The sequence below is a fragment of the Nothobranchius furzeri genome, chromosome 10, assembly GCF_043380555.1.
Source record: "Nothobranchius furzeri strain GRZ-AD chromosome 10, NfurGRZ-RIMD1, whole genome shotgun sequence".
NCBI classification, from domain to species: Eukaryota; Metazoa; Chordata; class Actinopteri; order Cyprinodontiformes; family Nothobranchiidae; genus Nothobranchius; species Nothobranchius furzeri.
In genome coordinates, this window is record NC_091750.1 from 67,510,488 (window position 1) to 67,538,226 (window position 27,739).

Genomic DNA, 27,739 nt, shown 5'->3' on the forward strand with positions numbered 1-27,739 from the left:
CCTTTACTGGCTGCACAGTCTCACGGGAACAGCGTTGCACTGGTGATCCAGTTCATGCTGTTGGGAGAGACCATCAAGATTCGAGCTCCAGGAACAAAACGCAAGTGTTGGCGGGGAGGGAATAATAAAGTTAAGCAATATAAAAATACAATACCACATAAAAAGGAAACAGTACACAGCTTGTGTTTTTACAATTGTTCGTTATTGCAGACGTAGTCCACGAGGTCTGTGACTCCCAACAGGTCGTCTTCCTCGTCGTCCTGCGCAGCGATTTCCTGGCCGACCAGACCGTTGGGCGCCGTGGCAGCAGCTGGTGTGGAACCGATGCTTTTGGGCGGCTCTAGATGTGAGACGAGGCCCGGCGCAGCGGGGGCGGGGCGATTGGCAAAGCCCTCGTGGCTCTTCGCCGCGTTCTGTCCATTGGTGGATTGCAGCTCAGCCGTACCGCTGTCCCACTGGTTTGTTCCCTTTGAATCCTCCTCCACCAATTTCTTCGGTTTCTCTTCATCCTGCTCATCGTCGTCGTCGTCTGAGTCAATGCGGTTCACTCGTTTACGGACGGGCCGGTCCTCCTCCGAAGATTCGTCTGAGCTGTCGTCCGAGTCATCGTCTTCGGACGCTCGCCTGCGTTTTAGTGCTAGACGCCTGCGCCGCTGCCGGAAATCTTCCTCTGAGGAGTCAGCTCTTCTTTTCTCCCTCTTACCTCTCAAATCCTCTTCAGAGTCTTTAGAGAAACTTGCTGGAGAAGCAAAACACACGGCTTCAGTTAAGTGTTTTTCAATAGGAAACTTCTTTGAGCCTCTGTATAATATGAGACTTTGCTGGGGCTCTAAATGGCCCAGGAGCCCTGATAAATGGCCAAACACAACCCTGTTATAAAGCCCTTTAATTGAAAGATAGGGCATGAACATTAAATGAGCTGCATGATGATTGGCCCATTTACCATAACGACTCTAGGTTACTGCTTGAAGCTAGAAACTCCATGTACAGAATCTGGGTTACTAAATAGACAGCTATCTGATGTTCATTCCAAGTCTGGATATTCCCGGTACACTCCTGGAATGTTACACGTGTGCGCCAATATTGTTTGATGTTTTCCTCTTGACCAACAAGGGCACGGACAGTAGCTCAGGCTAGCATTAGCAGTAGCTCAGGCTAGCGTTAGTTGCTCAGGATAGAATTAGAAGTAGCTCAGGCTAGCATTAGCAGTAGCTCAGTCTAGCGTTAGTAGCTCAGGGTAGAATTAGTAGTAGCTCAAGCTAGCTTTAGCAGTAGCATTGGCTAGTGTTAGTAGCTCAGGCTAGCGTTAGTAGCTCAGCTCAGGCTATCTTTAGCAGTAGCATTGGCTAGCATTAGCAGTAGCTCAGGCTAGTTTAGCAGTAGCATTGGCTAGCATTAGCAGTAGCTTGGGCTAGCATTAGCAGTAGCTCAGGCTAGCTTTAGCAGTAGCATTGGCTAGCATTAGCAGTAGCTTGGGCTAGCATTAGCAGTAGCTCAGGCTAGCTTTAGCAGTAGCATTGGCTAGCGTTAGCAGTAGTTTGGGCTAGCTAATTGTACGGTTAGCAGCCTTGCCACAAACAAGTGGGCGGTACGTGTTGGTTTAGGGGGTATATGTAAGATTGTGATGTGTTTAACCAGCTTTTCTCATGACAAACCGTTTCTCAGGGGCCATTACAACATTACTCGTTTACACAGGAAAGTAGGTACAGACGTTTTATTACATCTGACACTCCACAAGATAATTTTTTTGTACTCAACAAGATAAATGAAAATCATGCCTCTAAATCACCCTGGGGTGATTTTATATGTGGTTTTGATTTCCAGAACCAGAAATCACCCAAAACAATCATGAGCTCAACAGACCGTCTCCTGATGGTTCATTGTGTGGTTCTGACTTACCGTCGCTGTCGGAGCTGTCCCGGCGCCGCCTGGGTTTCATCTTGGCCCGGTTAGTTTCTGCCTGAGATCCTTCAGACTCAGACGTCTCACAGTAGTTCACCTCTTTCTTGTGGCTCCGCCGAGACCTCCGTCGACTCATATCCAGATCGCTGTCGCTGAAATCACTGGAGCCTTCAGTCACTGCTCACACAAACACGACCCGTTTGGATCAAACCTACAACACAACCACTCTCTAAAAGCTCACAGAAAGGTTAAATCTACATACCGATCTCATCTTCCTCCACTTCATCATCCGTCTCCTCTTCATCGTCAGAGAACCATTTTGGTCTCCGCCTCTTTCTAGAGCTTTGTCTTCGTTTCTGTGGTCTTCTGCTCCGCGAGGAAGAGTGGTGTCTGCCACTTCTGTTGCTGCCAAACTCGCTGTCCTTCGAGTCCTGGTCTGTTTCCGGTTCCGAGTCGTTATCCGACGCGACGAACTCTTCCTCGGAGCTGAAGCCAAACATAAAAAGTTCAGTAAAGACCCACAGCAGGGAAAAGGCTGGAGCCAAGGCTCTAGAACCAACCTCTCACTGAGGCAAAACTCCTCCTCGCTCTCCTCATCGTCCACCGTGCTGTCGCTGTCCAGGTCGTTGAGCCGCCGGCGTTTCTTCTTGCGCTGACTGGCATTGGGTCGCGGCGGTCGGCCGTTCTCTTTACCCTCCTCTGCCTGGAGGATGGTGGAAATGTCTTTTCCTCTGTGACCCGTGATGTTGGCCATGTCTTTACCCCGACCAGCTCCTGTATTAGAGACAAGCAGAAAACTTTATTTGAAACAAACTGTCAGGTCGTCGCCAACGTTTTGTCGTCTCATTCTGATTACTGTTTTAATAAACCAAAGTAGACTTAAACCGTTCTCCTACCTCCACCTTCTGCTTCTTTGATGTCTTCCTCTATGGCCTCCTCGATGGCCTCGTCAAATTCATCAAATCTGTAAAAAGTGGGAAAAAAAATGTAAAGATCTAACGGTTTCATTTGTACTTTCTGGAATTTTTGTTGTCTGAAACAGGAAATAGCTTCAGACATAAATATGAATCACCCAAAAGTTATTTTTGTCCCCACGTCTGGAAACAAACACAGAGCTGATGGTTTACTGAGCATCATATGGATGGAGTTGACATCATTCTATTAGGGAAACCTTCTTGCCTTGTTGCGAGAAGAAGACACATATTATTTTCTATTTCTGTCACCCACAAACAAATAATAAATAATGCTCACTTTTACCTTTTTACAAAAGTAAAACTTAACAATTCAGGATCTGGTTAGAACTGGTTGACCGTATTGAATGTTCCAGCCCGGTGCGTGCTCCCTACATCATAATGGGGATGATTACCTTGGCGTGACACCACATTACCTGTCCAGGCAGTTGGGAAAAACTCCCAGTTCAGACAAAATAAACAACAGCGTTTTTGTTATTAATCATTGCATTTTTCTTCTCTGGAAAAAATAAAGTTTTTGCGTTTTTAATTTTTAAAAAATCGTATTTTTTTCTTTTTTAAATGATATTTCTGAACTGAAACTTCAAATATCAAGAGATTACACAAACCCACAGCTGAAGCTACATAGCTCTAACCGGACGCGTACTTTTAATTCATTTGCAGTGGTCTCTGGTAGGAACAAACGCCTAGTAAGTTGTTTTCTGGAGGGAAAAAAAGCTCCAGTGCGCTTGTTTCAGCACAGAGAAGTCAGATGGAGGTCAAAGTAACTTCAGACAACAAGATTTGGATTTCCTAATATTTGGACATCTCTCCTGGATAACAGCAACACGACTCTACCACCGACTCTGTTTGCTCTGCAACGTAGATGTTTTATCTCCGCAAATAACACAAGCCTGGAGGAGTTCTGCTGTGTGGTGGAGTTACTAACACTAACCTTCTACTAGCTGAGATGTTCTCAGCTATTTCCTGGATGCTAAAACAACAACAGCCTTCCCTATCGTGAGTCAAGATGGGTGAGTCAATGAATGTGTGACGTAGACAGTGTTGGGAACATTACTTGAAAAAAGTCATTAGTTATAGTTACTGATTACTTTGTCAAAAAAGTAACTCAGTTACTTACAGTTACAAGATTATAAAAGTAACTAATTACCAAGAAGAATAAATATTTCGTTACTTTTTTCATTGAAGAATGCAAGAAAAATGGGTTCCCTCTTAATTAAACTTACTTAATTTATTATAAATTACTACAACACTGAAATTTAAATGACTAATAACTGGAACTACTAACAGGAACATTACAATAATCTGCACTATTAAAAGGTCACTGTGTGACATTTAACAAGACCCCATTCAGCTAAAATTTATAATTGCAAATAGAAACACCTGTAAAATTTCCTGAGCCTTTAAATGGTTTCTCAGTCTAGTTAAATTATAGAAACAAATGTCATTTTGCACAGTATTCTAATGTTTCCAGCTTCACATAAGTGTGTGTTTTAGTAGCATTTCTGTTGCTGCTAATCTAGTAATGGTTAAATAAATAAATAAAATCCTTTAAAATGACACTAGAAGAGCCACAAGCCCGATGGAGGACTTACATTTACTAACTTGGGTCAGACCCAACCACAGAAGAGCTGAAGCTGGGCGGTAAACACACACAGGTAGTTCTGATAACACCTGAGCTCCATGGCGTTTGAGACTGATACATCAGTGTTACAGCAGGACTAAAGGCATGATCAGAAACAGGTTACAGCTGGATGATCTAGGAAGGTAGAAGGTGGTGACGTCTGAGCGGTGAACAGGGAGCGCGGACCTTCGGGACGTCGCGCTGTCACACTAAGAAGGCCACGGCAGCAGCAGCGAATCTGCAGCCGTAACTATTCATCACGTCTTCCTCGTTCTTCACGGGCCGTGGTGCGCTTGGATGACATCCGCCTCTTTAGCTCCCGATCAGCTGATGACGGCTTCAACACACCGCGCTGCTGAATTAGTAACGCACACATTTTCTTATCAGTAACGGAAACGGCGTTATGATAAAAGGGGACGGTAATTGATTAGATTACTCGTTACTGGAAAAACTGTTTTTTTTTTTTAGTAACACCGTTATTTTAAATGGCGTTGCTCCCATCAGTGGACGTAGATCTGTCAGGACTTTCTGAATCTAGTGTTTTTTACGTCTATTTTCTATCAGAAGCTAACACTAACTGAAACAGGGGTAATACTTTTGTTCACATTCACCCTGCATGTTAAACTCAGAACGACCAATCATTTTCAAAAAACAAATAAAAATGGCTTCTCAGTTAACCTACTCTTCAAGCAACTGGAAATCTGTCTTTTATTTTGAAGGTTTCCAGATGTTTTACACAGCTCCCGTGTTTGACTTCCTGTCCGGCCCGATCTGAACTGCGGAGGTTGACATAAAAAAGGACACAAAGTGTAGATTTAGCAGATCAACGTAACACCACGCTTTTGGGATGCGTCCAAAACGTGACACTTCACGTCCACTATGACAGCCGCTAACCGCTGCGTGCTACAAGTCGTGGATGGTACGTGTCGCTTAAGCATCCAGTAGAAATGTACGATTTAAAATTTGAAAACAGATTATTATTATTATTATTATGAAGTAGCACTTTTTAAAATTATTACCATTTCCTGTGAAACATAAGCTTTTAGAACACACTAGAGCTTCACGTTTATGTTCTCAGTCCAGTCATCTCAAACCTGTAGCTGATGGTTTTCTTTGCCCTCGTTGACCTTCGACCCCAGCTCTTACTCCTCTTTGCTTCTTTCTTCTCTTTAATGATGATGTCAGGCTTCTCTTCCTCCACCTCCACCTGTGAGGAGTGTTAGGGTTCTTTTATTCTCACAAATATCAGGTGACGAAAGAGCAAACCTCGGCATGTACTCACAGAAGGCTCGATGATGTTCTCCAGGCTGATGCCTACATAAATTAGACGTTCTTTCCTACAGGAGATAAAACGATGGACTTTAATGTTAAAAGAGTTGAGATTGGATGGTAATTTTTTAATTTGAGAACAGTTACTTGCACAAAAACAGAAACCGTATCACCTCCTCTCAGCCCGTTCCTTCTTTTTCAAGGCGGCGTCGAGGTTTTGGAGCTGCTCCTCCAGTTTGTCACAGAGCTGCTTCTGCAGACGGGATCAAAGAAACATTTTCAGCTTCCTTCGTGTTTTGTTTGATGTGCCGTGATCCGTTTCCGCAGCTCAGAGCGATACGTACGTGCTGACAGGGTGGACAGAACCACTCTCCATCGGGGATGATCATGAGAGGAGGTCTGAGACAGGCTGTGTGGTAGCCGTTGTCACACGAGTCGCAGAGCAAGATCTAAACACAACGTGCTTTTTAAGTTACGCAAGAACAAAGAGCAGCAAGCAGGAATGTTCTGCAAGAACCCACCAGCTCAGGATGATTCGGAAGACCACAGTGTTTGCAGGGGTCGTCATTAGGAGGTAGGTCGTCGGAGGAGGACGTGGAAGAGTCCGAGCTTCGTCTCTCTCTGTTCCGGTTTCTCCTCTTCCTGTTTCGCTCCACCTTGTAGTCCTCGTCGCTGTCGTCCTCCTCCTCCTCGCTCTCCTCCTCTTCGCTGGACTCCTCATCACTGTTCTCGCTCTCATCATCTGAATTTTTCTTTTTCCGGCGCGCCCGCGTGTTGGACCAGCGAGTTCTTCTCCTCTTTCTCCCCTAAAAGGAAGCAGAACACATTCCTGTGTGAAAACAGGAACCGTCTCCCAGTCGGGTTGAGGAGTCGTTATTCCTACCTTGACTTTGGGATGGCTCTCCTGATTCACTCTTTTCTCTTTGGGTTTCTTTTGAACAGCCTTCAATTGAGTTTCTTCTTCATTTTCCTCCTCTTCCTCCTCATCTTTCTGTGGTGGCGAAGCAGTCGGAGGCTTCTCCGTCTTCTTGTCTTGGATTTCCACGGCCTTTTGCGTCGGTTTGGAAATCCTTGGCGATCTCCGGAGACACATCCTGGTGTTTGTGTCCGACTCAGAGTCTCCTCCGTGGCGTTCCTCTCTCTGAAGCTCGGCTCTTCGTCGATGTGCTGGACGTTTGCTTCTCTGGCAAGCGTCCTCTGTTGCTGGAGCCTCACCGCCGTTCTCCACCTCTTTACTTTTGTTTTTGCTCTGCTCGTCTGAGGCGAATCCTTCGCTCGTTTGTTTCTCGGTTTTCGAGGATTCTACTTCAGGTTCTTTGCTTGATTTCTGGAGTTCAGATCCGTCTTCGTCCACTGATGTTTGCTTTTGTTTTTGGGACTTTTTAGTCTCTTTTTTACTTTTTGACACCCCTTCAGATGAAGAATCTTCCTTTTCCTTGTCGTTTGGAAGTTTTTCAGTATCCTTCACGCCGTCTGCTCTGGGTTCCTTCGAGTCGGATTTTTTCTCCTCCTCTTTCTTGAGTTCCTGAGATTTCTCCTCAGTTTCTTTACAGGTCTTCTCTACGGGACTAGGCGGTTTATTCTTCCCTTCACAAACGATGTCCGGCGTCTTGCGTTCATCAACATTCGTATCGGTTTTATGACCCTCTTGTGGTTTTGTGAGATTGTCTTCTCCCAGGGTCGGCTCCACAGTCGGCCTGGACGTGGAGTCGTTCGCCGGGGTAACATCCCGCATCGTGTGATCCTCACAGCTGACTTTCGTCACTCTGTCAGGATTTTCTGCCTCCTTCTTACCTGCTTTACTCAAACTCTCCTTCCTGGTTTTGTCTCTCTGCTCTTCAGGTTTAGGTGATTCGGATTGGTCGTCTTTAGCAACAACCTCCTTAAGGCTCTTTGTTTCTTCTGATTTGTCAGTGATTGATGTTTTGATGACTGATACGCTGGCTTTAGAGTCAACAGATGTCTCTGCATCGGTTTTGGTGGATTCTGGTTCCTCCTTTGATGCCGAAGACTCTGATTTGTTACCGTTGGACATTTTTGTCGACGTTGATTCTGAATCAGCTTCTTTAGATTTAGCTCCTTGATTTAAATCTAAACGGTCTGAGTCTGTCTTACCCGACGACCCGGATTCTGTAATTCTATGTTCTAGTTTTTCATGACTGGATGATTTCTCTACTCCATTTTTCAGCTCTTGCTCATCGTCTAATCGTTTAGCGTTGCTTTGCTGTGACTTGGCTTCCTTTAGAGTTTCTGTGCTACACGTTTCACTCGTTTTGACTCGTGATCCATCCTCTCCTGCAGCTGGAACGACGTTTTCTCTGGATTTACTCGTCTGCTCTTTCTCAGACGAGGGCGGGATTTCGCCGTTAACTTGATCGTTGACTCTCGGAATTTTCGGTGGTGGCTCAAACGCTGATTCGGCTACGCGAGCCTCCTTCAGGTTAGTGATTGCAGGATTTTGTGCTGCTATGGTCCCGTTTTTGTCAAAGTCCTCACTAAACTTCATCCCTCGTTTTTTCAAGGGGATTTTTGCCTGATGCTCATTTTTCATGGAATGATGGATCTCCTCTGAGCTTTTCTTCTTAGCCTCTTCTTTCGTTGGTGCAGAAGACGTCTCACAAAGCGGAATCGGCTCGGTGGGGTTTGGTTTAACGCTGGCCAGCTCCATCGGCTCTTCTTTGATGCTCTCAGCTTTGGTGACGACATTTTCTGCCTCCAGTTCTGCCTGCGGCTTGCCTTCAACGATGCCGTTCAGCGATGATTTCTCCTCTGAAACTTCAGACTTCAGTTCATCTTTCTGTGTCTCTTCGTGTTTTTCAGAACAAACAGTCTTGTCTGTGTCTTTGCCGTCTTCATCTGATGCATCCTCTTTTTTAATGTCACCTGAAAATCACCAAGCGTCAGAAGATTGTTGCTTATAAAATGCGATTAAGAGCAGATTATCTTCAAATAAATCACAAAATCTTAGTTTAATCTTCACCCTTTTCTTTGTCCTCCTGGTCAGTTTTGTTTTTCAGCTCCTCGTCTCTCTTCAGCAGCGCCGGGTCAATTTGTGTCTTCAGCAGGGCGACGACCTCGGCCAAATCATTTCTAGTTCTAAAGTCGGAAGAAAATCAAACATAAATGCTTCCTCGTCAAAAGAAAAAAATGACTAAAACGTTAGAATTTTATCTCATTTCCAGGAGGCTAAAGCCTCTTGATCTTGTCTGCCCAACCTGACGATGCATTTCCACGATGACCCGTCCAAGTCGTCCTGCTCCTCCACGTAGACGCGGACGTTATCATCCTGGTCCAGCTGGAACCAGTACATCTGTCCGTCTTTGTCCCGACCGATCGGCTGCAGGCGCATCTTATCGGGGTCTTCATCGTTGACGGCGGTTTTAAACTTTATGTTTTCGTCAAACTGACACTCGCACAGATGCTGGAGAAACAACAGCAACAAAATGATCCATGAAAGGATTCTCTGGAGGTTTCTTCCTGTTAAAAGGGAGTTTTCCTCTCCACTGTCGCTTTATGCTTGCTTAGTATGAGGATTGCTGTATAGTCACTGACACTAGTCAGTAACTTGATGCAATTTGCTGGGTTCCTTATATAGGAAACATTATTTCTGATTGGCTTAATGAACTGACCTGAATTGGAATGTTTATTATGTGAAGTGCATTGAGACGACTCTTGTCGTGATTTGGCGCTATATAAATAAACTTGAATTGAACTGAAGGAAAGAAATCAAACCAGGTCAACAACAGGATGCGTCAACGATTAATGGGTTAAGATTATTTACAGATGTAGTTTGATATAAACTATTCTGAGAGGCCTATCTCACCTTTCTACAGGTATTCTCCTAGAAACAACAAGAAAAAGGCAGAGTTCTCACTTTCAGAATGGCTGTCTTGCCCTCCACCGGCAGCTCCTTGTATCCTTTCTGCTCGAGTTCCCACGCCCAGGCCGCGTTGACCTCCTGACAAATCTGCAACAAGAACAAGACGGCTAACTGACACAACATGTGAAGAACGGCCAACTCTCAGAACGACGTGGCAATAAACAAAGAAACCGCTGTTAGAAGCCTGTCTTTATCAAAGCAAACTCCTGGTTGTCAGCAGCAGATTCTCCTGATGGGTTAGGGTTTTTGCTGGGTTTGTCCACAGCTGTAGAGCAAAAACTGACATCACACATTAACTGTTGTTTTGTCAGAGCGTTTTGTTACATTTTTTAACTCATCTACATATAAACAATACAAACCTGTGCAAAAAAAGTAAACTAGAAAAACAATATTTGGACACTACAACACAATCAGCCATTCACCCATTCACACTCTGGTGGGGATGAGCTACGATGTAGTCCCAGCTGCCCTGAGGCACACCAACAGAGGCGAGGCTGTCGAGCACTGGTGCCTCTGACCATCACCAGCAGGCAAAGGGGGTTAAGTGTCTTGCCCAAGGACCAGGGTATTTCCTGGCTCAAACTGAGGCCTAGTCCACACGTAGCCAGGGCTTTTTAAAAAATGAATATCCGCCCCTCCAAAAACTTGCATCCACACCACCTCGTTTTAAAAACAAACTCTGTCCACACGTACCCGGATAAATACGTTGTTAAGGACATGCCAGACCTGTAGGCGGCAGTACTTCCCCCGTTCTTAACCTCGTCCTTTGCCTGTGGTCTTCCGCAAGGAGCAGTAATTCCGCTTGCAAAAACAAACAAGCAGAAAGCGCTTGGACAACTGATGGATCGGGTAGTGACAGAGCGCAGCTCTGAGGGCATCCATGATGCCGGCTAGTGTAAACACATTTCGCACACGTGATGTCAGCATTTTTTTGTCACGGAAAGTGACGTTGCGGACCTAAAAACTTCGGTTTTGTCTGTCCACACGCAGACACCCAAAACGGAGAAAACGCAGATCTTCACTTTGGCCGGAGTTTTTAAAAAGATCCGTTTTCGTGTGAAAAAACTCAGTTTTCGTGTGGATGACAGGCCAAAACGTAGAAAAATATCTACGTTTTGGCAGATCCCCGGCTACGTGTGGACAGGGCCTGAGGCAGAGATGGTACCATCCTGACTATGCACCAGCACATGCATACCCTAACTGCCTCACTTTTTTAAAGGCAAAATATTTTTTCATTAATTTTATTTCTAAGCTGTTTTTTATTAAATGCGTGTACTCCCCCATTCCATCTGGTCACAGGTTCATGTTACCTCCTGACCTTCCTAGCATAGCCAGGATGTAACAATTAGTTGATTTAATAATTTAATCAGTATATTCACACATAAGAATCAATATTCTTATGTGTGAATATTACACACACTTATTGTTATTATTAATGTTCTAACATTCACTTCACAGTAATGTGTAATAACATTTTCACTTCACACTAAGAGAAAACATACAAGTGTCTGAGTGAAGGCGTGATTTACTGAGCTATTTTGTCTTATTTGTCTACATTTGTAAACATTCCTGATTCCTCAGTTCTCCAGCTGTCTCCTGGTCCGGCCGATCGGTGAGCAAGCATTGGGAACCATCCTCTCTTTTGACACCAAGGTCAAAGCCTCTCTGCCACGTTTGCGAGGGATATCGGACAATGGCTCTTTTAAGAGCCACCCAAAACCTCAGACGTGGAACGTTTAATCTGCAGATCCTGGTTGCATCTGTGACTCTTTGGGATTCCTGTAGCCACGTCGTCTGGTAAATCCCCACTCTGGCTCATTTTCGTACGGACCGCAGAGATTGACAGTCACACAAAAAGACTCTGCACGATTGTGTCGGACGGTTTTACGTATAATCTCTAGTTTATCAAACCATACAGCCAAACTGACCTTACAACACAGACATTACAAGCTCTCTCAGATACTTACAAGGTTCTGCTAAACATCTAGCTTACATCCCACCATTTCATTCATACTTTGTTGTGTATAATAACTTAGTTTAGGAAAATAGAATGAAATTCATTTTTATAACTATATACTTGACTCTGTCTGGATTAATATGAAGTGTGTGTTCCCTGAATAGTCAAAGAACCTAGAGTAACCTAAATCCAACATTCAAAGTTCAATCAGACTCATATTTATATGGGATATCACATCTTATTGATCACTTAACAAAAATGTAGCCACCACTAGCAGCACCACTACAAGGACGTAGCTCCTGTTCACACTCGGTGAGTTTTTGAGGTTGCCGAATCTGCTGTGAGCTAACGCTGCAGCGCCGGCATTTGTAATTCGACACAAGCAGGCAAAAAGCTCCAGAGTTGTTTAAAGAACCGAAGCCAGTAAACAAGAGCGACCCAGAAGTTATTTTCTGTACTCCTACGTAGACATGGCATCTTTTTGTTTTATTCTACTACCAGGTGAAGCAGGCTAGAGGCTAACATTGAGCTAACAACGCTAACGGTTAACTAGAAGCAAACAGTCGGCTCTAAAAATATCTCAAGCTACTTTTTCAATGCCATTTTATTTATTCATTTCAAGAGCACCTTCCACAACCTTTAGCAGAAGCCCAAGATGCTGAACACAACAATAAAAAGCAATCACATTAAAAAATACAATAAAAGATCAAAAAATAAAAACACAATAAAAACAGCATAAAAACAGATAAAAAACAACAATTAAACAATTCTAATCAAGACAAAGTTGCGGACCCCTGTGGTAAAAATGCCTGGACATAATAATGGAACTTTTTCACATTTATAAATGATTTTCTTGTTTATGTTAAAATGAAATGAAATGTCACTCAGACTCCACCGCCACCTGCTGGCAAAATAGCACATGTGCAACTTCAGAGTTGGTAGGCCGCTACCTGTTAGGTCCCACTTTAGTCTTAAGGTAATGTGGAACTGACATGCCAGTGCTAGAGTCTGCTTCCAGCACGTTTCCTGCATGTTTTAGATCACAAACACAGCTATGTTTAATTAAGTGATTAACCGCTCCTGTAGACACTAATGAAGGCTGAGGAGACATTTCAGCTGTTAGATTAAAATATTAAAAACACAGACAGGAGGAGGTAAGTTTCACTTTTACTATGGGACAATAGGAGGTTCTAAAGCAAGATAAAACTGCAAAGTCTCCCTTTAACACCAGATACGACCATTTATCTACTCATCAACTTACTGTGTATGACTCGTCTTTGTCATCTAGAATCTTCTGGTACTGATCCGTAACGGCCAACAGCCATGAAACTCACGTAACGGGATTAAGAGAGTAATATTTTTGTTCAAAAATGGAATGCAGTAACCACATTTGACCACAGGATGTCAGTCTTACAAACTGCACCTTTAACTCATTCACTGCCAATGACGACTAATGTCGTCATTACTGTGTGGGCGTCGGAACAAGCCCCCGCACCGTGAGAACAAACATCCCAGCTCTAAAGCCGATCTTCCATCTGCATACGTCACACGTCACGTGATCAGGAAGCAGAAAATCCATGTGTTAGGACAGAAGTTCCCTAACTTATCTAGCCGCGCACCCCCTTCTATGCCCCGACCATGTCGACACCCCCCCAGCCCCCACATCAGGGCATGGCTATATATATACACATACATACATATACATACATACATATATATATATATATATACACATATACACATATATATATATATATATATATATATATATATATATATATATACACACACATATATATATATATATATATATATATATATATATATATATATATATATATATATATATATATATATATGTGTGTGTGTATATATATATACATATATCAGATGTCAAGCTAAACAGTCATTTGACAGACAGGGTTAAAAAAATATGATCGACCTTTTTCCCCATCACTTTCATTTTTTAAATAGTAATTAAAAAACATTTGATACCATTACAATTTCCTTTGATTTAATTTTAAATAAATATTTAGAGTGCCCAGGTAGCACATAAAAAATGCATTTTAACGGTTTTCTTAAAGCAGGAACGTTTAACCTGTGGCAAGAGTGCTCTCCTTCCTTCTGCTCTGCGTAAACCTGAACTGATCACCTACTTGTGCGTAATCAAATGTCTATAGGGGAAAAGATGGAAAAGCTATAGCCATGAGGTTCACTTTTGCCTCAGACCGACTTATTGCTGTTTTATGGTGTGGCTGAATCTGCGATCCGCTGCCACGCGGACTGGAATAACAAATGGTGCAGTAACATGAGTTGTAGTCAGGTTCATGAGGAGTCACTGGCTGGAGCGGACCCAACTTTAATACGTCATCCCAAAAGAAGCTCATCTTAATTTGACCTTGAATGAAAAATGTTGTTATAAAACCTCTTCAAAGTATTTTATAACGGAGGAGGCAGCGCTCATTTCTGCCTTCAGTCTGACGGTGCGGCGCAGCGCCCGAGTATGTGCAGCGTGCGCTTGTTGAATCAGTATGTGTGTGTGTGTGTGTGTGTGTGTGTGTGTGTGTGTGTGCGTGTGTGTGTGTGCGGAACAGCTCCATGAGCCACTCCAGTCACCGCGTCTCGTTATTGGCGCTATTTAAACCAATGTTGTAAAATTACTTCTGCCCAGCGCAGATGTTCTCACTTGTGCACCTGTGAGCCGTGGTTCCGCTGGAACGCGTCTGACCTCTGACAGACGCACTCTGAACTTCAGATCTTCAGCGTGCTGTTAATAGCCTGACACATTTAGAATGCTGTCCCACAGTCCGTGTGCTAATATAATAATATAATAATGCAAAAATGCTCAGATGGGAATCATTTCGTGATTTATTCAGTTACATCCACAATGTTCTGTGTGTGAGGTTTACAATGTCAGAACACCTGCATGAGACAGGGTGTAAATTACAATCTGCCAGAATGACTCACCACCTTCAGATTTCTCCAACACCGATAAAAATGATCAAATACGAAACATATCTTGCTATTAACAGCGTGCGCAGGCCAGAGCGCTGAAGCTCGGAGCGGATTATTATGAAGCTAGGGCACATGCGGAGGACACACACACACAAAATATACTTGTTTTCAATTGCATTTATTGGGCCCCACTTACTTTTTCTTAGGCCCACCCACAAATGAGTTTCTGGCTACGCTAATGGTGACATATGACAGACTTCTCTGAGCTATGCAGCCATTACACTTTTCACCTCGCGCGCACCACACTTCTGGAATCCCTGTGTTAGGAGATCGTTTTGGGCCGCTGCTGTAAAAAAAGTGAGGCGCTAACTGGAAAAGCTTCTGCCGATCACAATTCAACAACAGCTTATGAAAGAACGGATAACGCTCAAAACGCGCGGATTCTTCCTGATGTAAGAGGTGAGTCTCTGCTTTGTTTTGGTTGTTTTGGCGTTGACATCATCCTAGCGCACAACTTTCTGTGAATCTTAAAATAACGGTAAAAACTGTGAGAAACGCTGACAGCGAAGGACTTAAAAAGGTCACATGATTAAAACTGTATGTTTGCTGTGTGAAGGGGAAAAAAAGTTTTTGAGGATGAATAGAACTGATCTCTACCCAATAAAAATATTCACAGCCCTCCTGACTAAAATCCACCTTTTCTTTCTTTTGTCAGCATTTAAATGAACTGTTTTGTGACTGAAGAGTAAATCTAAAAAGTGACAGAGCTTCAGACTGCTGATCAATTAGCCTTTTCCCTACATCACATATGTCAGAGTCAAGGCCCGCGGGCCAGATGCGGCCCGCGGAGCATTTTTATGTGGCCCGCGAGATAAATATCAAAAATATATTAAAACTGGCCCGCTGGCCGATTTTACCGCAAAGACTACAACTCCCATGATGCTTTGCGGCGGCAGCGCGGAGCAGGCGCGCCCCCTCCTTTGTGTTTTTTCAGCGCAGAGGCAGTCAGGGGTAGTTGGTTGTCTGCAGCTCCGCTGTCTCGGACAAACTACACTCCTCTCGCTCAGCGCCGAGTTCACTCAGCTATTTTCTGACGTTGAAGCCCAGAAACGGAGATTCTAGCCGCTCAGTAATGTGTTCACGACTGAAAGAGAAAGTTTTTCAACTAACGTCCAGACAGAGCTGATATAACTCCAGCGAACAGCAACACGCTCAAACCAGCACGGCTCTGTGGCTGCTGTCGTGTTTCCTCCCCGACACACAACAACGTGGTCAAGCTGCTCAGACATGTTCATCAGCACAAACCTATGTGAGCACCTGTTGTCATCTAATGTTGTCATTATTATGATGAAGATGAACAAAACAACAGGAGTCTCCTCCTCAGCTCAGATCAACCCCATGATGCAGGTATCTGGCTGGAACAGGTGAGCATCACAGTAAACCAGTGCAGCAAACTGAGCTTTAAATATGCTGGTTTTATGCTCTTTTTCTGCTCCAAAACGTGAAAGTTAACAGGTGAGATGTTGCATTTTCATTTAACTCATTCACTGCCATTGACGACTAAAGTCGTCATTTGCATTTTTGTACTGTTTGAGCATCGGAACGAGCACCCGTGCTGAGAGAACAAACATCTCGGCCCTGAAGCCGATCTTCATCCGCATACGTCACAGATCACATGATCAGGAAGCAACACATCCATGTATTAGGAGATCGTTTTGGGCCGTTCCTGTAAAAAAAAGTGAGGCGCGAACCGGAAAAGCATCTGCCGATCACAATTCGACAACGGATTATGAAAGAATGGATAATGCTCGAAACACGCGGACTCTTCCTGATGTAAGAGGTGAGTCTCCTCTTTGTTTTGGTTATTTTGGCATCGACATCATGCTAGCGCGCAACATTCTGTGACTCTTAAAAAAAACAGTAAAAACGGTGAGAAACGCTGGCAGCTAAGGCCGTTAGTGATCAGGAGACGGCTGGCAGTGAATGAGTTAAGATAAAATGATTTTTTTTATTTTGTTGGTGGCCCGTGAGAAAAGATTTAACCTACAGTAAACAGGAAGTGGAAAGGCTGCAGATAGATGAATAGAATAGAAAATCCCTTTATTGTTCCTCAGTGGGGAAAGCTAGATGTCACAGCAGCGATGACACTTATTACAGGAGAAAAAAAGGAGAATAAAAAATAAGAAAAATGAATAAACAAAAAAACATAAATCCTGAATAGATTTATAAAATGCTGAATATACCACAAGTAATGAATACCACTGATGCCTTTTATTTAAAACTGACTTGCTCGTGTGTAATTTGGTTATTCCACATTCAGTGTTAATGCAGAAATAAGTTTGTTTCCAAATTTAAAGGTTCAAAATTGCATATATGTTGATAAAGAAAACGTGCAAATTTACCGTCACTTTTTCAAAAAATATTAAGTTTGGCCCTCGACTCCATCCCAGAGTTTCATTTCGGCCCCTTGTGAGTTTGAGTTTGACACCCCTGTCCTACATGATTAGTTTAATAACCTTCCCCTCCTTCCTGATCAGATGATTTTTTCCCACTGATCTTTATAAAAATGTCAGCTGCTGCTCCTGTTGTCTGACTTCTCAAATTAAAGTTACAAATAAAGATGAGAATCTACTAAAAATGAAGCTCAAGTTAGTTTGCAGCAGAAAAGCAGCAGTTCTGTCTTACCAAAAAACATCCGATTTAAATTAGAAATTAGGACGCATGCAAACATGCATATAACATATAATAAAACAAATGCTAAATGTATAGAGAAAGGGCAGGCAGTGTACAAGATCTTTGTTCCCAGCACTACAGATTATAGTTGATCTTAGTTTTTATTTGAGAGCTTTCAGAAAACTTATTATCTCAGCTGACAAACACGACTCCAAACAGAAAAGCACTGATAACCTAGAACTGAGCTTAAATGTGATCTTTTACCTTGACTAGGTGCTTCTCCCATCGGTCTGCAGACACGGACTTGCCAATCTTCCTCAGCAGCTTGACATGAAGGTCAGCCAGCAGCTTTGGGACTGAGGAGACATAAATTCAAGCAGTTATTAAGGTCAGTCCCTTTTCGTCCCCTCCTCTTTGTCCGGGTTGCAGAGCCCAAATTTGTGTCTCCTCAGTAACCTCCAACAGCTCCGACAGAGGGATCCTCAGGCAGTCCCTGACCAGTGTAGATATAAAAGTATAATTACGCTCTAGGCACAAGCTTTGCCTTCAGGCAGACGTTTTAGATCCATGAAGACAAAAACAAATTGATTGAGAGACAGTTTCTATGTTTCAGTCATTAGTTTTCTTAATACAGCACATTTCATACACAGAGGCTGTTTAATGTGTATTACCACAGTGAACTCTGCTAAATGGTCAATCTGTCAGAGTGCATCTTTTTTATAGCTACATAAGGGTCAAAACACAGAATTTTGACAATAAAGATAATTTAAGTTCCAAAAAATAACAATGAATAAAAATGCAAGATAGACTTTACTCAGAGTTAAAGGGACCTCAGAGCTGCTGGTGATGTTTATCTGGTGTGTGTGTGTGTGTGTGTGTGTGTGTGTGTGTGTGTGTGTGTGTGTGTGTGTGTGTGTGTGTGTGTGTGTGTGTGTGTGCAGACAGCACAGGAAATAGTTAAATAAAAACAAGAAAACAAAGCTTGAAAGTTAAATATAGGGAGACTTATCTCCACTACACGTTTTTACCTGTATAAAGCAATAAGTTATACACATGTCATATTTATACATCTGATACAATTCAGATCACCTTCAAAACTCAGTCACACACCCAGGGCCGTTTCAAGGCATTTTGCGGGCCAAGGCAAAAAGGAACCCCCCTAACCCTACATAGTACATAATAGACATGCCACCATTACATTGTTAGCAGCAGAAAATAAATGTTATTACCATTTCCAATACAAATGCATGTTAATGAAATGCATTATATTTGACTGGATATATTTATGTGTTAATTTGACTAAGATGAGTGTTATTAATACAAACCTAAAGTGTTACTGAAATGTAGGTCAAATATTTAAAAATATTTTAACTATAAATATCAGATGGGAAAAGAGAACTAATCTAATGCATATTATTGAGACTTTTATAACAATTTGCCTTTAAAAAAGTGAGGTAGTTGAAAGCACAGAGCATGCATGTGCTGGCGCATGGTCAGGATGGTACCACCTCTGCCTCAGTTTGGGCCAGGAAAAACCCTGGTGTGTGTGTGTGTGGGGGGGGGGGGGGGGGGGGTAGTGTCGCTGGAAATGTTGTCACCCCTCTCAGATCCTCTCTCAAACCACATAAAGTTAACATGCTGGTTTTCCTGCGTAACAAGGACATGACCGAGTTATAAATCAGTTATTCTTGTGTGTTAAAGTGAAATGACAGTGCCTGGGACATCTCATTTTGTATACTTTATTTTAAACCACAAAACAAAACGGGCACTTTTTTTTTATTACTGTTAGATGTTTCAGCCAAATTTGCATTTCAAAGTTAAACCTCCTGAATGTTGTTTTTAAGTTCAGTCAGAAAATGCCGTTACTGCCCTTCGATCTGCATTCAATAAAGTGTTACAAATGGCCATGTATTTTTTTCTAACATTTTTTTAATGTGTAAGCACAATGTTTCATAGGAAATATTGCCATGAGTTTAGTAATTAACAAACAAATTTGCTAAGTACATAAATAAAAATGAGGTGCAATAATATCGCATATCGCAACATTGAGCTGCCCTGACCCACCGCAGGGGGAATTCCTCAACCGCGACAGCCCTATATGACAGACAAGAGGAATTAAAAGCTAGATTTGTCAAGCAAAAATACTATGTTTATGGCCCTAGGGCAAAGAAATTATTGGCTTGGAGAATTAAAAAACAGGAAGAAGAAAGAGGAATTTATTGTATTAAAGATGAAGAGACTCAAATGCTGTGTTATACTGCTAAAGAGATACAAAACTCATTTGTAAACTATTACAAAACATTATACTCGCAGACCCAAGAGGTCGACCCTCTACATATTAAGAAATGTTTACATTCTTTGGACCTACCTAACATTGGGAGGGAACAAAATAATAAACTAATGCAACAGATTACTAAACAAGAATTGGATAAAGCCATTGCAAAGACAAAAACAAATAAAATGCCGGGTACGGATGGTTATACATCAGAATATTACAAAATCTTTAGAGATCTGCTCTCGCCACTATTATTGAAATGTTTCAACTATGTGTTAGAGGGAGGGGAGGCACCACCATCCTGGAGACAGGCAATAATTTCAGTAATTCCGAAGGGGGGTAAGGACAGAAGGCACTGCAGCTCATACCAACCAATTTCATTTCTAAATATGGATTATAGACTTTTCACCTCGATAATAGCAGACAGACTCAAAAATATACTACCTGAAATTATTGATGAGGATCAGCAGGGGTGGACATTAACTTCAAAACCAACCGGCCAGCCGGGCCGGTAACTCTGAATATTTACCGGCCCTGCCAAGAATCTACCGGCCCCGCTGGTCAGCTGCCAAAACGAGTCCAAATAACAACTGAACCGTTTTAAATGTAATAAACCTTTATTTTGTACACATTCACAAACATAATAACGTATTCAAGTTTGAATTTGTTTGTTCCCTCAACAAAACACGATTTTGTCGTCGCATACTTCTGGCATACAACGCAGTACATCACCAACGCCGCTTTGCTGTATTCGAGCCATAGACTGTGTTCTAGATGAGCCAGTTCTGCGCAGATTAGACCAGCGGTGATCGGCGAGCAGTGCATGCCGGTTAGATTTGTGTCCGAATTGACGCCGACTTGCTCTGACGTCATGCATACGTAGGCAACGATAACCTCGTGAGATCAAGGCGGCCGCAGATTTTGGAGCAAGGCGCTGCAGTTGCTCTCCACCGGCTGCAAAACCTAGAGGATGACGGGAAACACCTGGCTCTCACCTGATCTAAGATCTGATTGGTTCATATTCTGATCCAAACATCCGGTGGTAGAACATGAAATGTTAGTTGGTCACATGTATTCTGTAAATCATGTTACGTTGATGATAACAACAATATAGGCCATAAGGAGAAATGTATTTTGTGTTCTTTTGTCACGTTTCCTATGAGCACACTGAACAGCTGATAACCTTTACTTATTATTACAGTCATGTTTTCATATAGAATATATGATATCCACAAGCACGTGAGGATGTGTTTCTGCTGCTAACAGGCACCAGAATTAAAATTGAAAATTGAACAAGTGTGAATGCTAACGCGATATCTTCATCCATCGGCACCCCCGAGCTACACATGTAGGGAAGTCCAAGAGATTCAACTGGCAGAAACAACTGGTTCACAGCATAGTCTCTCTCTCTCCTCTCTCTCTCACACACACACACACACACACACACACACACACACACACACACACACACACACACACACACACACACACACACACACACACACACACACACACACACACACAGAGGAAAAGAGCTGAGGAAATGGAGGACACCAAGTAATTAAAAGAAAAACTACAGCTGAGCCGAGGCGCGTCTCGAATGGGGCGCGTCTGATCTGAACTGAGGAGCGGCGAGCAGCGGCCGGACTTCGTGAGCGATTCGCTTCGGGCTTTTCCGCGGCCGGTGTGTCCCCGGCGTTAAACGCCGGCTTTCAGCCACTCCCCCTGCTGCTTCCGTCTGCTCTCGTCTGTTTTCCAGGCGAGCCGCTACTCAACTCAAATACGGCCATTCTCCGCGCCTACCGTCTTCTTTAAACCTCCAAGAATCATTCCACCTACGCACACGCTTCTCTGCTTCATACCGTTTTGAACTGTCTCGCTTCTCCTCACCAGTTTTAAAGCGTTTTGCCGGAGATTTCATCAAGAAATCCCATCCCTGTGGTGGCGCGATCTTCCTGCGTGCTTGTGTGTTTCTAGCGTGGTTCCACTTCGTCTTTAATAGTGAACTTATAGTTCACGTGACAATAACTAGAATCGTGCAGGACGTGCACGAATCGTACAAGTGCAGTACGTGGCTAGAGGCGCGCAGGTTCACGCGCGCGAAACGAAAACGGCAGCTTCCTACAGGGCGGGGCCATGATGCAGGTGAAAGCCGGTGTGTAAATGACAAATAAAGCTTGGGCGCCACCCGGGCGGTAAGTCGTCAAGTATTTACCGCCCGACGAGAAAATTTAGCGCCATTGGCGCTCGGGCGCTTTAAAGGTCCACCACTGATCAGACAGGATTTCTCAAGAACAGACAGATTCAAGATAGCGTAAGACAAGCCCTACATAGATTTTATATGAATAAAACCCCGAGCAAGTCAGTCGCCCTGAGCCTGGATGCAGAAAAAGCCTTTGATTCTGTCCGATGGGAATACCTTTTTCTGGCTATGGAACGATTTGGTTTCGTAGACTCTTTCATTCAGATGATTAGGAACCTATACTATCAACCCTCAGCGAGAATAAAAATAAATGGGAGTTTAACTGAAGCGGTAGGTCTGGAAAGAGGTTGTCGGCAGGGATGCCCGCTCAGCCCAGCCTTATTCGCCTTATTTATCGAACCACTAGCACAAGCCATTAGGGAGGACGACCAAATTAGGGGGATGAGGATAGGGAGGACGGAATACAAGATAGGTCTCTACGCAGACGATGTCCTGCTGACTCTCGCGGACACAGAAAAAAGTCTGCCCAACCTATTGACAAAGATGGAAATGTTCGGAGAACTGTCTGGATATAAAATAAACATCCAAAAAACTCAAGTGATTACACATAATTACACACCTACAGCAAGGATCAAAAACATATCCAAATTTAATTGGAACAATGAAATAATTACATATCTCGGTATTAAGATCCCCAAAATACTGACAGACATCTATGAAATAAATTACTCACCAATTACAAAGGAGCTAAAAGAAAACATCCAAAGATGGAGCATACTGCCACTTGATTTATATAATAGAATCGACATGATCAAAATGAATATATTGCCTCGACCACTTTTCCTCTTTCAAGCTATACCGGTACATATACAAGCCAAACAATTTGCACTATGGAACAGAATGCTCTCGGGATTTATATGGAAGGACCGCAAACCTAGAGTTAAATACACAACACTACAACTGCCTAGGGAGAAGGGTGGACTTTCCCTCCCAAACTTAGAAAGTTATTTTAAAGCAGCACAATTAAGATATTTACTCTATTGGTGTGACCCATTGTATGTGGCAAAATGGAAAGATTTAGATATGACACAGTTAAAATTACCATTACAGACAATATTAGGGGATAAAAAATTATATCTGGAAAAGAAAAAAAAGAGTTAAATGAATGGACTAAAACACCTTTAAAGATATGGTTTGACAAATGTGAGAAACATGAATCAGACACCAACATAAAACAACTTAGATGGGTCACAAGCGATAGGGAATTCTCCCCGGCACAAATAGATGGCCGCTATGCGGCATGGTTGTCAAAAGGGATCGGACCATTTTGCTCAATAGCAGGGAGGGATGGACTACACAGTTTTGACAAATTAAGGGACACATATAGAGCTGAAACAACTAATCGATTTAATCGATTATAATCGATTATTAAAATAGTTAACAACTTTTTTAGTCATCGATTAGTTGTTTAATAATCACATTTTACCGCATAAAGTCTATTTTTACCACAATCTGACATCGGTTACAATCTGTTAAATTTGCCGCCAGTGTGTGGCAGTAATGAGCCACTGATCTACCAGTGGAGCCGTAGAAGAAGAAACAAGCCAATAAGTGCCCTCGGTTTTCATGACGTATCACGTTATTGACGCTCATCTTGCTGTGAGAGATGGCGGAACAAGAAGAAATACGGAAGAAAAATAGAAGCGACTAAACTGAAGAGAAACACCGGACAAAAACCTCACGAGTATGGGAGCACGTCACTCTAGATGTCATGAAAAGACGGGTGACCTGCAAAATATGCCAAAACCATCTAGCATGGCACGGAAGCACGACGTCCCTAACTGAACATTTGAGACGAAAACATGTGGGGGCTGATGCAGCAGAGGAAGCGCCAGCCCGGTAAGTAACAGAAAATAAACAATCTAAATATACTACACGCAGATCAAATTTGGGACTTAGTGTTTTAGCTGAGTTCGTTATAGTGGATGTTAAATATGTTTTTTTTTTTGCCGCGTCAGTCTACGGTGTTCTACTTCTGATTGACTAGATGCAATCGTGAATCTCCTCCGTGTTGTGTATCATGCGTTTGCCAAATTTAGCACGTCTGTTTATAAGAATGTTCTCGTTAAGAGAAAAACGGCACAAACCCATAACTATGTTCCTCATTCAAAAAAAGGACAACTCCGCGGAGAAAAATATACAGACGAGCTGTGTCCAGGTGAATATAACGCGGCATAGTTGTACGCTTTCAATTTTTAAATACAGGAGAATTCAGAAAAAGTCTTTTACTATTAAAAGGCTGTTTTACTATCCAACACTGTAAAACGCCTCACAACGCATTTTTATCAAAATAAATGATCACTGTATATTGTTAATTAATTCAAATAATATAATATTGATTTAGTGTTGTAGTGTGTGTGCTGCTTTGTTTTATATGTGTACTTATGTCAGTCAATTTGTGTTTCTTATGCAGAAAAAAACAAGCAACGATGGACAACTACATGGGGAACAAGACACTCACTCACCCCCCAGCAATGCATAGCACTTACAAACTATTCTAGATTCTACATAATTTTTATGGAATTTACCTCTTATATTTTGATGCCAAAAAATTTTCTGGACTGATATTTTGCACTGTTTAGCTCATTTTACACCGCTGTGTTCATGTGCAATAAAATAGATTGCAGTCAACTGCACAATTCTCCTATGTTTTTCTTTTTCTTAACTGAAATGTATTCATCACTTGTATAGGTTAAACAGCTAAACAATAACAAACCGATTAATCGAAAAAATAATCGACAGATTAATCGATTATGAAAATAATCGTTAGTTGCAGCCCTAGACACATATGGTCTGGAAAACCTGGATTTTTTTTTTAGATATCTCCAAGTCAGGTCTTATTTCAACAGTAACATAAAAAAACACGGAAGAACAGAGGGACGGCCTAGTCTCCCTTATAAAAGAGGCATATCAAAGTAAGATTAAAAACAAACAAATTACTAAACTTTAACAGAATCTACAATTACTCAAAGACCAGTCAACTAATTATATAAAAATTAAATGGGAAAGGGAAGCACAAGTCACCATATCAGATGAAAGTTGGGCAACTATATGTGAAACACAGAGGAAAACTACCAGTTCGGGTTACTGGAGGGAATTCACTTGGAAACATTTTACCAGGTTCTTTATAACCCCTAAAATAAAATGCAAACAGAGAGGCCAACAGAGAGAAGGACATTGCTGGAGACAATGTGGGGAAAACATGGCAGACCACTTCCATATTTTTTGGAAATGCCCGGTAATTCAGCCATATTGGAGGGAGATGGTCGACACAATGACAGTCGTGACGGGTTGTGAGGTAGTTAAGGATTTCTGTACTGTTTATTTGGGTGATATCCCATCAGTAGTCCCCACAAGAGACAAATATTTAATGAATATCATGCTGGCTGCAGGCAAAAAAGCGCTTACCAGGAAATGGCTAGAGAAGAATGCCCCAACAAGGAAAGCCTGGCAGGGAATAGTTGAGGAAATATATAAGATGGAAAAACTGACAGCCTTTTTGAACCTTAAATTAGATCGTTTTCATAAGAATTGGGAGAAATGGGAGAGATTTACTAACAGCAATACCACGCGATGATGGAGGGCAGAGTGTATAACTAAGGTTTAACCTACTCCCATATGTTTAGTGGAAGAGCCTGTTGTGGATACGAACACTTCATAATGGACTGGAAGCACCCCTTCAGATCATCATCAGAGGCGGAACATTAAGGGCTACACGGACCCCGATATATGGACAAAACCAGAGGTCATGGGACTCTGAAGAGAAGGGAGGATGGCTCTCCCGGAACAGGGCGGACCCGACGGTTCCACTGTGCCAATTGTTATTGTTATTGTTGTTATATATTTTATGTACCTTAACAAAACTTTCAATAAGAAGAAAATATAAATTTAAAAAAAGCATTAAACTGGGGTGGTGATATTGCAGAGACTCTTCAGCTACCACTCAACACCAAGGTGTTAAATGTTAGATGGGCCAAACACCATGGAAATATATACCGTGCAGACTTTCTTGTTTGTGTAAAAGTTCATCGTGTTATGCCAGTTTTTCATAAGATCAACAGTGTTGTTATGAAAGATGAGAATTGGTTACTTTTGTGATGCAGACAGTGTGTCTGAATGAGCATTTCAATGCTTTTCAAGTTTTTTCTACAAGAGCTGGACCTCATGTCATTTGTGTTGAACAGCTTTTGTGTTCTAAAGCTTTTGATTTACAAATGACAGTCAAACAGTCATGGTGATAGCAGTTTTTATATTGTACCATACTGTTTCTTGTGAACAATAAAGGAGGCTGTTAAGACTGATTTCTGATCTATTTATTGTACTCAAAAATCTGGTTGTATGTAATAGTACCATTCTATTTGTAATTCTGTCTAGAGTACAAAGAAGATATACATTTTGAGTACACTTTACAGAATAAAATTCAATTTCAATGGGATTACAATTTTATTTCATTCCAGAGCAAAATTCAATACCATTTAGAATAAAGTTCAATTCACTTCAGAGTAAAATATGTTGCAAGTCAGAGTAAAATTGACCTATTACTAGAGTTACATTTATTTCCACTGTGAGTAACATACTATTCAACTTGGAGTAAAAATAAATTTGCACAATAGAGTCAATTTTCATTTTGTGGAGTAAAATTTTTGCACTAATAAGAGAGTAAATTTTACTCTATTTAGACTGGGACCAAATATAGTCTTTTTCAAGAGTAAATTTTTTTCTATTTGAGTAAAATTTACTCTATAAATTTTCCTATGTATTTACAACAGACCCCAAGGAAAACGAAATAAGGACAGTATTTAAATGGCTAAAAGGTTTATTCTTTTGACATTAAGGTAAATCACGTTACCATGGTGCTACCTGAACGCACGAGGTGACACCACTTGTAAATTTGAGGCACAAAATTAAAACCCAATCAGAAGCGCTTCAAACCGGAAGCACAATAAACCGTCAAGCCTCCTAAAATTAGCCTCAATGCCGAAAGTACAACAAACAAAAAATTATAAATTTAATTTTTTCAAATTAACTCAAATAGAAAATTATTGAGTGAAATTATCACAAGCATGCAGTAACTAGTTATGTGAACTGCCAGAAAATGTGAAAATTTTAAAGGTAATAGAGTTTTATTTTGAAAGTTTCAGCCGGATGTCAATACTTTTGCGGATCATTCTGCAGAAGCTCAGCTAACCACTACCTTACGAATTATTTTAACTGTATATAAAGTGCACAGTTTCTAGGATGTTTCACACACACAGGCGTGTTTACCAGGACAGTAATTTAAAACCCACGTTGGCTGTGTGCACTATCATGACGTTTATCAGCGTTTTCATCGCACATTTGTGTCTGTTGTTGTGAGAAGCAGCGGCAGCAGATAAAGGCTGGAAAAAATTAAGCTCAATTCAAAAGCTGAAAAGTGACAGAAATCATCGAATAATTCGGAAGTTTCCAACTCTAATCAACGCTAAAATGTGCTTAAATGCATTTCCCACTTCCAACAACATGCCTGGGCTGCAATTAACAAGAATTTAAGTAAAAAATATGGTTAAAAAACACACACACAATAACACACAGCGAGCTAACGTTAGCTCGTAGCTCCATTATCATTAGTGCAACGCTGAAGGCTCTGCTCGTCCTCGCTAGCTGCTGCGTGTTTTCTGCCCTACCTGAGGATGTGTCCTGCAGGTATCTCTCCAGCTGGGGAAATGTAAGCTCCGGTAAGTCCAGCAAGGCTCCGTACCGCTCCAGGAAAGAGCAAATCACGGCGTAATTTGGACACAAACCGGGGGAAGAACTCGCTATTGCCGCCGAAGCAGCCATCTTTTCCACACCAGTGTCAAGCTAGCTGAAACTAGAGACACGACTTCCGGTGATAAAATACACAAATTAGAAATCGAGTGGATTAAAAAGAAATTAAAAGCTTTGATATATATATATACATATATATATATATATATATATATATATATATAT

The 27,739-nt window shown here is 41.9% G+C and overlaps 1 protein-coding gene across 1 annotated transcript; it reads right to left on the bottom strand.

Annotated features, from left to right (window-relative positions):
• Nucleotides 1-27,613, bottom strand: rsf1b.1 (remodeling and spacing factor 1b, tandem duplicate 1). The gene is made up of 16 exons (XM_015961888.3): nucleotides 27,433-27,613; nucleotides 17,496-17,587; nucleotides 9,641-9,733; nucleotides 8,982-9,187; nucleotides 8,747-8,862; nucleotides 6,650-8,649; nucleotides 6,288-6,572; nucleotides 6,111-6,215; nucleotides 5,940-6,019; nucleotides 5,780-5,834; nucleotides 5,592-5,704; nucleotides 2,799-2,866; nucleotides 2,463-2,676; nucleotides 2,165-2,388; nucleotides 1,900-2,079; nucleotides 1-739 (listed from the first exon to the last, which is right to left on the bottom strand). Exons 1-16 carry the CDS (start codon nucleotides 27,584-27,586, stop codon nucleotides 189-191), a joined length of 4,536 nt encoding a protein of 1,511 aa, XP_015817374.3. The 5' UTR covers nucleotides 27,587-27,613; the 3' UTR covers nucleotides 1-188.
• Nucleotides 27,614-27,739: the final 126 nt, after the last annotated feature.

What these genes read in the sequence shown, in the direction of transcription:
- rsf1b.1 (XM_015961888.3), bottom strand. Translation starts at nt 27,586, where the DNA reads ATGGCTGCTTCGGCGGCAATAGCGAGTTCTTCCCCCGGTTTGTGTCCA. An exon ending in GCAAGACAGCCATTCTGAAA is followed by an intron (nt 9,188 to 9,640) that starts GTGAGAACTCTG and finishes TTGTTTCTCCAG; the next exon opens with CATCTGTGCGAGTGTCAGTT. An exon ending in AAGGAACGGGCTGAGAGGAG is followed by an intron (nt 5,835 to 5,939) that starts GTGATACGGTTT and finishes TATCTCCTGTAG; the next exon opens with GAAAGAACGTCTAATTTATG.